This window comes from Photinus pyralis, unplaced genomic scaffold (assembly GCF_008802855.1).
Source record: "Photinus pyralis isolate 1611_PpyrPB1 unplaced genomic scaffold, Ppyr1.3 Ppyr1.4_LG3a, whole genome shotgun sequence".
NCBI lineage: Eukaryota > Metazoa > Arthropoda > Insecta > Coleoptera > Lampyridae > Photinus > Photinus pyralis.
In genome coordinates this window covers 12,249,509-12,264,989 of record NW_022170509.1, presented here as the reverse complement: position 1 = coordinate 12,264,989, position 15,481 = coordinate 12,249,509, and the positions used below count along the sequence as shown (strand labels likewise).

Genomic DNA, 15,481 nt, shown 5'->3' with positions numbered 1-15,481 from the left:
TGTTTGTAAATTTTTTGAATTATTCAACACCTCTCTGGTAAAGAATAAAAGTATCTATCTATCATGATATGCGAAATTGATCTGCAACCATCCAACCAGTTGATTTCGTAACTTGCGCCGATTTTGTGACATTTTTTGGCAAAAGTTCAGATCAATAATACCTACTTGCCACCAAAAAATATTGTGATTAACACATGGCCAGTATGTCTATACATTTTGCAGTTGGGGAAAAAAGTAAAGGTGTAGTTCATTAATTTAAATTGAAAAAAAAATGTAAATCAGCTCTGTAAATTCGTCAAAGATTATTGCTCCATATTTTTATAGAACCATTCAATTGTGAATAACTCTTGCATGTATGATGGCTATCTAGCTAGTGTAATATGGTCTTTGAAATAAACACACACAAATTTTACTCAAATTTTTATTTAAAAATACAAAGAACAAAGGCACACAAAATATTTGGTTGTGTTACAATAGAATATTCTGATTATGTTTATAAACCTTAACTGCCTAATAAATACTTTGTCATGTCTTTAAAGTGACAACTTTCAGATGTTGAATGAACGAGTTGTACAATATTAAAATATAATTGATACCGAACAATTACAAATTGTTTATCGTAATTGTTTGGCATCAGGATTTACGTGTAATAATACAATCTTGTTGGCATATTATTTAAATTTGATAGGAAATTTAACAAATACTAAACACTGAATGAGGCACTATTTTCAGATCACATTTTAAAGAAAATGGTCGAATAACGTTAATCAAATAAGGACTACACCTACATAGTTAAGTATCGTATAATGAGCAGTCTGTTAAAATTTATGCATTTATAGCAATACCGTTCTGTCCATATCTTTTGGCTGTATGTTGTCATTGCGATCACAACAATTGGCACAAAATATAAACAGCAGCATTTGGAAACTATACCGCCTCGTAATTTCTACAACCTGCCACTGTCATTAGAGAAACTAACAGTCAATAGCAACAACAAAAGTAATTCTTTGCGAACAACAAACAAATCGCACCTTTACCCATTAAAATAAATAACTTAATTAATAATATCAATAACAAGTTTAAATGGGATTTTTAAATTTTGCACATTGATAAACTGATAAATGGTACCGTCATTGATATTACCAACCAATCAAGACAACTTAATCCTACAATTTAATTATTTAACTGATAAAATAATAACTCTCTATATACAGCAACCTTATAAATAATATTGCGAACTATGTAAAATGTGGTTAATGAAGGAATCAAAATTAAACTGCCGAAGACAGTACCTTCGTTAAGTTAGAAGTTAGGAATGATCGAAAATTACAAAAGTATAGGTACCGCGGCACTAACTAAACATTTTCAAAAAAAGAAAGGAATAAATTTTATTTAAACCTCTCTAAATAATAGACTTAGAAAATGGTAACTATTACAACAAATAAATAATATAAATAATCACAAATTTAGGTTTTCTAAGCGTTTTGATACATAGCCAAAATTAAATTATTCTACTCTACTCAGACTATTTTAATACAGAAGACTTTGAATTATCCTGTAGAGAACAAGATGAGCAAGACGGTAAAGGATAATCGTTGCTCTAAAAACAAAATGTCACATTTACATTTATGTTTCCGTCTCATATAGGTACAAGGGCAAGTCTCTTGGTGGTAAGATAAGCGTGACAAGCTTTAACAAAAAGAATGATCTTCATATTTACAGGTTTTTTTTAAGGTGAGGTCTTCTCTTAAACTACAACAAAAAAATCAAACAAGCAAAATTAGAAAACAATATAAATCGTGTTGTTGTCATCGCTACGCTATAGCATTTTACACCCAAGGCAGATAAGGCTTCTACTAGAGGAAAAAATACAAAACTGAAATAAATTGAAAGTGGTTAGTGCACTTCAATTGGTTACATGGTCTCCTTTGTAAAAATATAAAAAAAGTGTAGGTAGGTATCGAAATAATTCTTTTCAAAAAAAAAGCACAACTACATTGCAACATAGAACCCAACAATTATAATTGTCGGGCAACCCCTTCTTCAAAATGTTGTCTGTTAATACACAAGGAACATGTGAAATGTTATCGATACCACCAAGAACTCGCAGCTGATAGATAAAGGCTATCCGAACAGCCAAATACAATAGATAAAAGATTTCGCTCATTTATATCACTTGTAAGTTGTTTGAAAAACATTTCTAGCTCATGGCATGGATAAAATGAAATTTAAAAGTTCCCACATACAACAATCAATTAAAGCTAAAATAAGCAAAATTAGGAGTCAGGAAGTAATTATAATGGAAGAGCTTTTGAAGAAATAAGGGTCCAGCTATGGAGTGAATCCACTTTTACAACTTTCTTTTATAAATTAATAACGTTTGAAATTGTGCAAGTAGTAAATTCAAATGTCACCATGAAGCCTCATTTCTTCAAAAAAAAAAAGGAAAGTTGTAATGGTATTTATTAACAAAACTACACATTTATATTAAAAGAACCACACAGGATGTAACATATGGGTACGTAAAAAAAAAGCTTCGGTGGCAAAGAACCCAAACATTTCAAAAAGCGCCAAAATGTGTTTCTTATTTAATTAACCACCGAGATGTATGAATGGAAAGGCCTGGTGATATATTCGCAGCAGAAGCCATGTCCAAGATTTGCAAATGGAAGTTCGATCGGAATTATATGAGGGGCCCAGTCTGAATATATCGTTTTGTAACACTCTGCAGTACGTGCTTTTCCTACTACAATGCACAAGGTTGAAAGATAAAACTTGCTCCCACCCGCTATGCCTCAAACCCACTAGCAGTTGGTTTTTCGACTCTATGCGGGGCGGTAAGGAGAGGAGGCAGTGCAATTTTGGTTAAAAAATAGACGTTGTAAAACAGCTATAATGGATGATACCCAACAGCGTAGTATGCAAAAATTATAAAATGTAAAAATGAATTCTTATGTGCATCCCTCCAAAAACATATCCAACTAAAGTACTGCTAGTGCCAAACTTAAAACCAGTCTTAATGCTGATATATGTTTTATTTATTTATTTATTGTCCCTCTTGTTCTAGGCCCTCAACAGGCATGTGCCCAATTACAGAGTGACCCGCATAATGCTTTTTAGAGGTGCCCCTGCAGAAGGTCTTAAGTTGTTCTATACTACTCCGGTATTTACCTTACGAATTAGGAAAACTGCAGGAAAACCTAATTCGGAGTAGCCGGCAGAATGCTTGAAACTGATCTAAAGAAATTCCCATCTCTGCCACAAATGAAAAATTCACCTCAAACCAGGTTCGAACACCCGACCTCCGGATTTATACCCCAACGCTCTATACCACTGAGCTCTAATGCCGGTGTTTAGTATACAGAAAGCTGGGCATTCTTAAGACCATCTGAGGCTGCCAGGGGTTTGTTGTAAAAACTAGCAAACTCCTTAGGGCTGCAGAGTGGAGGCATGTCTACTCAAGTTGCCACAAAACAGAGTCATGCCTACTCTCGCTTCCCTACGTGTTGCTTTCACCCAACGACTTAGCGACTGTTTGTTCCTATGCTCATGTGGTTTTTTGTAAGTCAAAAACAAGTTGCTGCCGGTCAGGGTTAAGTAATAATTAATTAAACTGGATACATCGAGTCTAAGAACTTGATATTGCTGCACTATATCGACGAGATGGTTTGGATTCTTTAGCCTGTTGCCAAAGCTAGCAAAGTAAGAAGTTTTTGAGAGTTGTTTTAGGTTGTCATGACGGGTACTTCCCAAAAACTTTAGCACAGGTCCCATGTAACGTAATATCTAGGTCTTCGTGGGCTAATTCTTGAGATCTGTAGTGTGGGAGTTGAAGGATCCATATCTATTTCCTGTGGTTTCCAACAGGTTTTGTAAGGATATGATTTTTACTACTTCGCCTTTGTATGGAAAAAAATTGTGTCCCTCACAGAATCCCACCCAAGTTTTAGTGGTGTGTTCTACTGTTTAACTTCACCAATAGATATGTCTCGTCCAGTCGATGCATTTTGCCTTTGAGAGTACTTTCCTCTGACAAACCGTTTTGGAGATATTTGCTCTTTAAGTTTTGACATCACCAATGGATATATTGCTTCAAGACGTCCCAATCGTCCTTTGTGAGTACCCTCTTCCGTCAATACATTCTGGAGATATAAGGGAACATACCAGATAACGATAAGGGGTTGAGGAGGAGGATTATGGTTGGTAGAAATTAATTCCTTCTTTTGTTGAGACCTTTCATTAGAGTACCATGAAGGATTAAACCAGTTCCACCCCCCCCCCCATTCCCTCTTTTGATAAGAAAGAGTTAGAAAGCAGGGCGGTAATTGGTTCCTAACTCCATAGGTTAGATATTCCGGGATAAGATATTTGAACGAAATGCCCATTGCTTTGTCCTCTTGTAGGCCATGTCTTACTATCGCTGAGAAGCTAAAGAGTCGTTATTTTCTTTGCTCTTCTCTAGATCGTCGCAGAGGATTTTTATGACTTCTTCAGGTAACGTTCCACCATTATGTATAATTAAGGTGTCATTTGGCTCATTAGGAACACTACCTGTGTCAGAAAGCCTCAATAGAACTCATTTCCATTATCAGAAACGTTACGCGAGCGTGGAAAAGGGGAAGATCGGCTACGAGTCCGGCCCTGGACTATGCTATCAGCTGCTACACTATAACTGCTATACTAAAATGTTATCAGTCTTTGGAAAATATTAAAAATGATATAAGTGATTCAAATGCATGTTTAAACAACAAACAACTCCAAAAAGTTGCAAAAGCAATAACAAAGGAATGTCCACAATCTTTTCAACCACCATTTTTGCTGAATTATACACAGTAAATAAGACATGCATAACATTTCTTTGAGATCATTGTTAAATTTTTAAACAATTTTGTTGATAAATCACAAGTAGCTAATATCTTGGTTGGCATACCTACCCTGAGTACGTGGTGCCCCAGTTTAATAGGATGGTTGCAGAGAAAAAAATTTGGAGGGGACGTAATTCTCAAACAAAAAATGTTGAATCCTCTATTCATGTCAAAAAATGTTTGGTCCTGTCTACCACGCGAAGTTTTTTGCATACCAATATGGTATATGCTGCATATTAACAGTAAACTCAGCAAATAAACAGCCAAACATAAAAAGCAAATGTTGGAAGCAAAATAAAAATAATTAAACAATTAATCATTATTTTTTTTGCAAACCAGTGTTGTAGTGGTACCCGTTTATAATACTTTCTTTCTATACCTTCATGTTCTCAAGGGGCATAGTCTCTCTGAAATTACTAAAAAATCATGCTTATCATGAATTCTAGTCCAAATTATCAATGGATAAGACTGTATCAATTCCTCCTTTTTCTAGTGCAAAGAACAAACTCCGTTTGTAGTGGGTTAATTATGAGCAGAAAAGATAAATCGTCTCCATACTCATTATCCATTTTTGGAACTTCATTGAAATACTTTTTAAAATTGGGGATTCAAGTTTATTATAAATATTCAACTCAAATATGAATTCAAAATTTGGATTGAAAGTTCCCGAAAGTTCAATTTTAAAATTAAATTATTGAATATTTCTCCATCTGGTAGACTTACTTGCCAATTCGAAATCTAATTTCAAAACTGATTTAAATTGAAAACAATAAAATGCCCCCCACAGAATTAAATGCAAAATTTTGGAATTTCTTTCAAACATTTTTTTTCTAGCTTTCAATTTGTTTATTAATAATTAGACAACAATTATTTCCATTTGTCAATGACAGAAATTATTATATTCCTTGATGAATGGTATGACTCAATTTTGGAATTTAAATAGGCATTACCCAACTTGATTTATTAATGATCAAATCAATGTTGTTTTTTTGTTCTGGCAGACTTCATTATTGATTTGCTTTTATTTTCAAATGTGGTTTCATATGAGGCTGCTCTATCCCAATCCAAAAAAAACACTTATAATAGAACTTTTAGGTTTTATCACAGTTGCCTTCATCGGTGGCGTCTATACACCATCATTCAGGCCATTCAAATACATCGCAGACCAGCAGAACAATACACAAAAACATAACCCACAGACAATACGCGAATGCAAACAAAATCAAATATTTCTACTAAAACGAAAAGGTGGGCTCTTACATGTCGTTTCAGTCTAAACTCGTGAAACTCGAATCGTCGTCTCCTCCGGACATCTGAAAAAGATTCGTTATCACTCTCACTTTCGGAAACCTCCGAACTAGAACTTGAGGAGGAATCGCTCGAGCTATCCGACGCCAGAGAGGAGGGTTGCTCCAAATTCACCTTATCGGCGATGTGCGCTAACGTGCGGTCCCTCTTTCGTATAACATGCAACCATCTTTTCGAGAGTTTAGGTCGACCGCGCGCCGTTTTATGCCATACTATCGGGAAATTGATGCGACTACAGAAATTTTGCGTGACTGCGATTGTTGTATCTAAATTGAGGACAACGTGCCACCAGCCACCAGGTACAAAGACAGTCTCTCCCGGTTTCTGCAATATCTCGATCGGTTTACAATCGCTCGGCCAACTAGGATCTTTGGTATGCGGATAAATTACTTTAAACCACGTAATTGCTTCGTCTCGTTGCTTTCCGCCCATATCATTACTAACTTTCAATAATTCTTTAGGAGTATTTGTAGGAAATAGACACCATCTGTAACAGAAAAATTAGAAGCGCAATCATTGGATAGAGGGTGTTACAAGTTCGATGCTCAATAATGCATATCTCTTATAGATGCTAATGCATCAAATTTGTATCATCCTGTATACACTTACAGTAAGGCCATTTTTTATCACCGCAAAATTCAAGTAATAGCATACAAATAAATAATCTATTTATTGATTTATGGTAGTTACGAAATCTAACAAAATTAGTCTTCCTTCCCCAGTTGGGCAAGGGTCTCGTTGTATAGGTTACTGACACCAAAGTGAGAAGAAATATCTTTAAATAAAAGAGAAATAATATGAGACCCAACACCAATCCCAGAGGAACACCAGAATTGGTTTTTTTTATTAGATTGAAACATTGTTTATCCATTTATAGTTACTCTACTGACGTTTAGTATGTCGAGTAAAATACGGGGGGCGTGTTGGGTAATGTACTGCTCTAAATAATTCTTATATCAGTTTCATACCTGATCACACCACTTACTGACAACTGACAACAGACGGCGCAGTTGATATGCATTCAAAAAATGAAGATGAAATAACTCGTATGGAAATAGTTTTTGGGAAAAATGCAAGAACAGGTCGATTTTGGTTGGAAAGGGGACATATTTTACTTAAAACTCCTGGCGTCAACCCCCTAAGCAAGGTTGCCACTCCCTCAATAATTTTAAAGTGAACATTGGATCGATTTCATTCTTTAATAATAGTGCTTTCCATTACAAAAAAGGAACCGTCGTAGTTCTGTAGACGCCTCGGTACACGCACGCCCTTATAAATAATTTTTAAGCGTGTAGATTTACTTAGATGTTTCTAATGATTTTTGATACAATTTGATTCAATTATTATTATTATTAAATTAATTTACACAACAATTTTCAATTATTTGAGTTGTTCTCTAAAATTGAATTATGTAATATAATAAGATTTTTAGGCCGCTATATTGAAAAACCTGTACTTGAAAAATACATAATGAAAACCAGTGGTTTCCATTAAAAAAAAACCCCTCCCTGAACATGCAAAAGTCGCCAATGACTACAAACTTAAAGTATGTCAATTGGTAGCAGAGCTGGGTGGAGCGTTCTAAAAAACCGCTCGAACGACGAGCGCTGTCATTTTCTCAAAAATGCTCACGAGTATCGAGTTGTTTTGCAAAGTGAAGCCGCTTACGAGCTCACTACTAAAAGTAGTCGAGCGGTTTATCGTGAGCGTTCGGGAAAAGTGCTCGTGAGCGGAAAGAACGCAGGCCAAAGGGCGGTTAAAAGCGCTCACGAGCGAAAAAAACGGACAGGTGCGGAAAAGCGCTCGGGAGCGGAAAAAGTGCTCGCAAGCTCTGAGCGTAACATCCTCGCGCGGGCAGAAAAAAGCGCTCGCGCGCCGAGCACTTTAAGTAAACGCTCGAGTATCAAGCACTAAGCGGCCGCTCCGAAAAGTGCGAGCAATCGCGAGCGATGCAAGCGCTTTTTCAAACGAAACGCTCGCGAGCAGTACCCCGCTCTGATTGGTAGCAAACTTTTTATATTTTTGGATATCATAAAAGGCTTCTTAAAAAAAAAACTTTGTTTTGAAGATATATTCAATATTCAACACAAAATTTGCACCCTGTTTAGTTTATTATGAGCATATTATATTATTATTACAATAATTTTTTTCCAAATAACTTACAATTAAAAGATGATTCCTGAGACTGAGTCTAACACAAAACTTGAAAATGGAAAATATACTATAATGAATATGGCGGTACTTGGGTCGAATAATACAGATTCAAGAAACTGTCACAGTGAAATTTTTTTAAAATGATCTAGCTGGATATTTGTGGGCACAACGGTGGCAAGAAAACCTTTGTGTTTTATGGGTCCGTAGAGTTATATGGATCTCTTACTTTAAAGAGATAGGATAAACTTGATATCGAAAGAGTCTACAAATTATACAAAAGAAATATTTAATATCTTCTTTTAAACTAATTAAAAAGGTATATATCTAGTATGTAGTTTTAACTTTTCGTATTTCTTTGTATCTACAGTGTGTCCACAGATTGAGTGCATATAAGGTGTATATCACAAATTTGTTTAGACTTGGATCTTCATGTTCTGAGGATCGCTCCTGCTTAGTCTCAAACTAAGTCTAAGATAGAGGCAAATCATTTAATATACAGGGTGTTTTTTTGCCTAACTCTAAAATTAGTACACTGTCTTTATTTTAGCAGATTTTAGAAAATTGAAAGCCTACCATAACTTTAATTCTAAAAAACCTTTTTAATACATTTTTGTTATATCTGTTAAAATAAAGACTCTCGACTAATTTTGAAAATTCTGCAAAAAACACCCTGGTTCCCGTCTATAAACCTCATTTTGGATTACTTGTATTGTTAAAGTCACAAGTAACCGATGTGTAATAAAAGTAATCTCTTGGATTTTCTCCAAGTGTGTACAATTAATTCAATGTGGTTGGGTGCATTCGGTATTCGAAATAGTGCAGCTAACGGTACAACAAAAGTAAATCGTACCTTAACTTATCTAAACACAACCCTCTGTTGATCTACAGTGTGTCCCTCAAGTGTATGGTCGTCTCTTATAAAAGAAAAAGAATTTCAAATTGAATTTCGAGCTTCTGGAGTGATCGCCAACCCTGCTTGGTTGAAAAATCAAGGGCGTCTTTGAAATTTCGAAAAAAATTTTTTTTGTGAACAAGATACGCATAAATGTTATTAAAAAAAGTTGTTCAGACTGAAAAGCTGAGTAAGCGTGCTAAGCCTACTTTGACTTTTTTAAAGTTTTTTTTTAAATAGATTTTTGGAGGAACTTCAAAAAATATTACTTAAAAAACTGTTCAAAATAACATACCGCAGTGTTTCTATTAGCTTAAAATTTACTACACATTATATTTTGAACGGTTTTTAAGCAAAATAAAACCATCAAAAAATTTCATTCTGAACGAATTTTCTTCCCCAAAGAGGTATGAAAAAAAAACGTTTATTGAAAATTTGAAAGGCAATGTTGATTGTTTGAAACTAAAATTTTCTAACCAAGCAGGCCTGGTCCCCAGAAGCTCAAAATTCAATTTGAAAATTTTTTGTCTTTTACAAGAGACTACCAAACGATTGGAAGACACACTGTAAATCTATATTTCCATAATATAACAATATTACGATATTTCGTTAACCGGCTTCGTGCAGTGATATACTTAAACACAAATATTTTGTGAAAAATATACACAATGATTTGAGTTAGATAGTAAATAAAAAACACTCTCATAATTTTTTGTATTCTTTCAAACCACCTAAATAAGTGAGGGGGCCAATTGATAAAACAACAGCGCAATCTTGATAATCCGACATATATAAGACCACGCAAACGCCGGGTTATCGAGAGTAATAGAAGAAAAGACCAATTTTACTATGAATGTAATAATGGAAATGATTACATAATATACAAACAAATACAAATTATACACAAATATGTAATTTTAAATACTAGGAAAAGTAACTATCAATTGTTTTTTGTTTCTTTGCTGTATACATTTTATCAAAATTGACTTCTTGTAGTTATTTTAGCACCAAGACATCATAGCTTAGGACGCCATTCGGAGATGCTGGAAACTGCCGGATTATCAAGACTGTACTGTACAACTTTCAAGTACAGTGGGTTGGATTGGTGATACTGGCGGACCGATTTTGACCCGCGGGCCATAGGTTAGAGTCCATTCCACCAATCAGTTTTTTACATACAAATGTTACACCCTAAATATTAAAAAAAAAAATGTCACACATTTTATAATTCTCAAAAGCTTCAAAAGATGACCAGTGGTCCTTGGTTCGTTGAAACTCCTTTCATCAAGATGTTGGTAGCAGAATATCTGTTAGTTTGCACAGATTTTAAAGACTTGAAAAACAACCCCAAAGAATCGACACTCCCCACCTTTTAAAAGGTTAATGTTATAAAACAGTAAACTGCCACTGCTACGCAGCACTCAACCCACTCAGCAAACCAAAATAGATACATGATGGCCTTACTGTAAAGTGTATATAATGTTCTGATGATTACCGTTTATGTCCAGAAACGAGGGCATTCCAGGCACTTGTTCCTAACGGGTCAATATGTATTCCAGTACCGGAACGTGCCGGTCCCATCACAAACCAACGATATGGAGGTCGACGACGTTCACCCGCGTACCTAAATAAGTCATCGCGGAAATATAATGGCACTTCGTAATCTTCTAGGAGCTTTTTCCGGCGCTTGTGCTAAAAAGAGCGCTACATATTATTTGAGATATTGCAAACTGGACCTACCTCTCCATAGTTACTATCAAAAATATATAACGGACTATCATCTCTAGTTACTTGCATGTAATGTATATAATACTTCATTTTCATTTTTACACTGTATCCCTCGTTATCTTCGCCACATTTAAACTTTTGGTTCCTGTACTTCTTGGCTAATTTTGGCAGTGTCCACTTTTGATTCGCATTCCATTTCAACTGGGCATTCGTTAAGACAACGGGCTTATACGGTCGTTCGTACTTGTCGACAAATTCGGCGTAGGAAGCTTCAGTGCAGTCGATTCTGTCGCAATTATCTGTGAATTCCCAGAACTTTTGGAAGCATTCCAGGTACCCCTGTGCTGTCCAGGCTTCTTTTGTAGTCAGTTCTTTAAGTAAAAACAAATTAGAGGCATTTGCAGGTTAGAAAAAATTCCAGAGCCCTTTACCTGGTCGTGCTTTGCGTTTCACCTCCTTAATCCTTTTTTTGGCCCTTCTTAAGAACTCCGCGTCACTCATTTTAAACAATTTCTTTAGAATACAACGCTAGTATAAAAGTAAAGGTTGGTTATGAAAAATCACAACTTTTAACAATAACGATGGAAGCCAAGTGAAAAGACCGTTAAGAGCGCCAACTTCTGTACACTTACGCACTCTATTCACAATGCAGTGAACTAGCAGTTCTTATATACACGATGATACCAAATAATGACATTTTAACATTGAAACATTTTATAATGAAAGCAAGCAACTTCAAGTAGTTTATTTATAATCCTTGGAAATTAAATTCACACACAGTAATAGAATATTACAGAAACTTAGAAAAGAGATTCAATAAGTATAGGTATTTTTAGTGTATTTTTAAAAGTGAAAAAAGGTGCGTTTTGTCCGTACGTCTGCTCGCTTCCGTACCAAGTTCTGCGATTTTGACTTACATTTATGGGAATTATCCTCGAGTACCTGGATTTTTTTTGCAATAGGTAGGTAGCCTATTTCTTGAAGATGTCCCAGAAGGTCTTCAAATTTTACTGTCTACAGAAAGGACCTCCCATCAATGATTTCCAAAAATTCTACTTTCGAAAATACAACATGCATAACCCTTAAACATGCGACAACCAATTTGTTTCAGACTTTGCATCGCATATGTATGCTGTGGCATTGAATAAGATTCAATGGTAGTGGTACTTTTAAAAATGAGTTTGGGGGGGGGGGGGGAGTGTACCACAGGTCCACCCTTTATGGTATTTTAATGAACAGTCTCATCGATAGGAATTGGTTTCTACAAACTATAACTTTGCTCCGCGACTACCACCTCTTTTCTACAGCGAGATCCTCCTATCAGAAACCGCAGTGTTCAAGGCGGCACTCCACAGACTGAGGTTGGGTGACTAAGCAATGGTTCGCCCCATGGATAACAAACAACCCCCACACAATTATTAAAGAGGTTTTCTAGTGCCAGAAAACTAAAAATAAAAAAGAAAAAATCCCGGTTTTTCCGCCACCACGCCAAACATGCGTTTTTCAAATCCACAGATCTGGACACTTTCAACAGTGGCCCTAACAACAACAACAAAATTACCTACTACTTCAATTAATGGGACTCCCAAGCCCAACTTCATGAATGTTGTAAATATATCATATTATATCTATATATGACTACCAGATCTTTAACATCGTCCACGTCATCGTGAAATTTTGAGCTATTGGCTCAATTTGCGCACAGATTTGATTTATAATTCAAGTTCCATGGTGTTTATAAAATAAAGTAGCTTGACAAATAACTTCATTTTTTAAAGTAACGAGATATAAACACTTCAATTGACTTGATAATGAAGTTCCAATACTTGACTTGAGCTTTAATAGCTTTTAAGTCAAGTCAAGTCAAACAAGTTACTTTAAAGTCAAGTCAAGTAGTGACACTTCAACTGCAGACTCGAGCGCGTGCACCTCTAAATACGTAACGTGAAGGAATTGAAGAAAACCTAAAATACTTTTTAGAAACTTGAGCCGATGCTGTATGCTGTAGATTGAAAGAAGGCTTTTGGGCAGCGTGTACATCTTCTAAGGTAAGTAGAAGTGTCTATAGGGTGAACAAAAGTATAAAAAAGGCTACCAGCAAATGTACTACTTTAAATTTGTAGTCAATGGCGTTCTTCTTCATGGACAGGGAGGGCATATTTTTTACTACTTTTTATTACATATTAATAAAGAGTAGGTAAACTTTTTTGAATATGGTAGCATAAAAAACGCATTATATTGCATAATCAAATTTAAGAGAAAAATTCAAAGCAATGAAAATAGTTAATTAGTTTTATAATTTCACTAGTTTGAACATGTTTTTTTCTTTTCTCATATTAAAAAAAAGGTTCACACTTTAATAGTACGTCATGATAAATAATGCTTTCCATTAAAAAAATGACCATCTTACTTCTGTAGACGCACGCCACTGTAAATAATTTTTATGCATATAGTAGATATAAATTTTTAAAGATTTTTGATACAATAAATTACTTTGACATCATAACTAACAAAAAGAATAGTACTTTTTTTTCAACGTAAACGTTGTGTATGTTGTTATATATCAAAAAAGTGTACCTACTCTTTAAGAATATGTCATGAAAAATAGTACTTGCCATTAAAAAATATGCCCCCCTTACAGAAGTACGCCACTGACCATAAATTCAAAGTACGCAAATTGGTAGCAATTTTTTTACTGCACTTTCACTTTAAAACAATAAAAAGTGCACTTTTGCGCTCTCGATGTCTTTTACACAAGCTCCGGAACTACACCACTTACAGTCTTAGGTATTGGTGCCATTCGATCAGAAATTAAAAATTATTTCATGTTTCTATTTGAATTTTTTTTAATTTGGGCCGTTTGCACATCGCGCATTTTTATTAAAATCTGTAATTAATATAAATCATATTAATTTCCTGCTGTAAATAAAGGAGAAGCATACACTTCTGTAGGTATCAAAAATTGACCCTTTCTAGACAAATTTTATTTCGCATGGCATAATACCACTAAAGTGACCGTAAAGCTTCGATACCTACCAATAAGTGATTAGAGGGTCAGTCAGAGTTGGGGTAAAAAAATGTCCCCCTTGAATCTAAAATTGAGGTCCCCAGACGTTTTTCGAAAACTACTTCAAAATAGCTCTATTTATTAGACAAGTGAATCCTAAAGCATGAATTCTTTGCACTGCGGGAAACATTAATTCCATGGATGACCACTGTCAAATTCCTTGCTTTCATCATTTCACTATGTACCTACTCATGTAGAAAAAATTAATAAAAAATCGATACCCATCACTTGACACTACCATCTTTGTGGTTGTTATTATTGGAGCTATAATTCGTCCAAAAGAATAAATAGACTCGACAAAAACTTTCACGCAGAACTTCATCTGTTTTCAAAACGTATACAGGGGCATTTTTTTAAAGTGACTGCTAAATATTTGGATAACCCGATCAAAATTTTTGTTGTGTTTGAGCATTATAAATTGTCAGAAAAATGTTGCATACTTTCAAATTTAACCGACATAGCGCCAATAAATAACAAATTAGCGATATAAGAAAATACGTACAATTTCTTCCGGTTCGGTCTTAACGAAGCAACTTATCACTCTTAAACCACTTATAAACACTAAAATCGATATCAAAAATAAACAGAAGTGCCTCCAACGAAATTTTGTGTTGAACATTGATCGCTTACAGAGAGAATGACTTCTGTAAGTCACGTAGTCTCTTGTACAAAGAAACCATACCTGATTCATGCTTCATTATCGCATTCTTGTTTATAAGTTGTTTAAATATACAATTCCAAATTTGATAAAACTTACGTAAATGATATCAATAGTACCTATGCATTTTTTAATCCGAGATAATACCGTAGCTATAGATCTATATACAAGATAAATTTCGGAAATATAAGATTTCAGCTGCAAATGAGTCAAAATCCATTGTTATTATAACATAGTTTGATTTGGTAACACTGCAAAGTCGAGAATTCCAAAACTCTTGATATTAAGACTAAATAAAATCAAGATCAAAAGTGACCAAAACTTATCTAGAATAGACTTAACGGACGCACTAATCAAAATAATGGCTTTTATTTTCACAGCGATCCTTTTTTCCAATTCTAAAAATTTTCACTTCTTCAAGAATTTTATCCGGGCAATAAGAGTTTTACAGGCTGCAGTTTATGAAGAAAGAAGAAGAAGAAATTGGCAAAAGTGGTTCAGGTTTAGTTGAGAATCTTTAAAATAAACACCTGCATGATTAATAACGAAAGTATGGTAATGGGGTAACTTATGAAGACATTTAAGATTTTTTCACTTTAAACCACAAACTCAATGGGAGTTCTACGTTCGATACTTGATACTTTGGCATAGGCCTGGAGTACCCACCTCTCCTATGCATAAATTTTAAATTTTGAAATTTACTGCTGTTGTGCGAGCACTGTATGATAATTTATACTTAGTTGAATATATCCCTTAACAGGCGCAAGAAAAATACAACCGCAAGATAATTCCGTACAAATTTCAGATAT

General features: G+C 34.7%; 1 protein-coding gene across 6 annotated transcripts; it reads right to left on the bottom strand.

Moving 5' to 3' along the window:
* Nucleotides 1-423: 423 nt before the first annotated feature.
* LOC116165527 (bifunctional arginine demethylase and lysyl-hydroxylase JMJD6) lies at nt 424-14,646 on the bottom strand. 6 transcript variants are annotated; one of them, XM_031480053.1, is made up of 7 exons: nt 14,517-14,646; nt 11,379-11,475; nt 10,960-11,318; nt 10,715-10,911; nt 6,288-6,660; nt 6,126-6,178; nt 424-1,752 (listed from the first exon to the last, which is right to left on the bottom strand). In XM_031480053.1, the coding sequence occupies exons 1-6, from the start codon at nt 14,631-14,633 to the stop codon at nt 6,134-6,136; spliced, it is 1,188 nt and encodes a 395-aa protein (XP_031335913.1). In that variant the 5' UTR covers nt 14,634-14,646; the 3' UTR covers nt 424-1,752; nt 6,126-6,133. The 6 variants fall into 6 exon arrangements, with proteins under 6 accessions (XP_031335913.1, XP_031335911.1, XP_031335912.1 ...); XM_031480052.1 differs by having other exon boundaries at nt 425-1,600; XM_031480051.1 differs by having other exon boundaries at nt 6,126-6,660.
* Nucleotides 14,647-15,481: the final 835 nt, after the last annotated feature.

What these genes read in the sequence shown, in the direction of transcription:
- LOC116165527 (XM_031480049.1), bottom strand. Translation starts at nt 14,633, where the DNA reads ATGTTCAACACAAAATTTCGTTGGAGGCACTTCTGTTTATTTTTGATA. An exon ending in AGACCGAACCGGAAGAAATT is followed by an intron (nt 11,476 to 14,516) that starts GTACGTATTTTC and finishes CTTTTATACTAG; the next exon opens with CGTTGTATTCTAAAGAAATT. An exon ending in CTCGTTTCTGGACATAAACG is followed by an intron (nt 6,661 to 10,714) that starts GTAATCATCAGA and finishes TTTCTGTTACAG; the next exon opens with ATGGTGTCTATTTCCTACAA.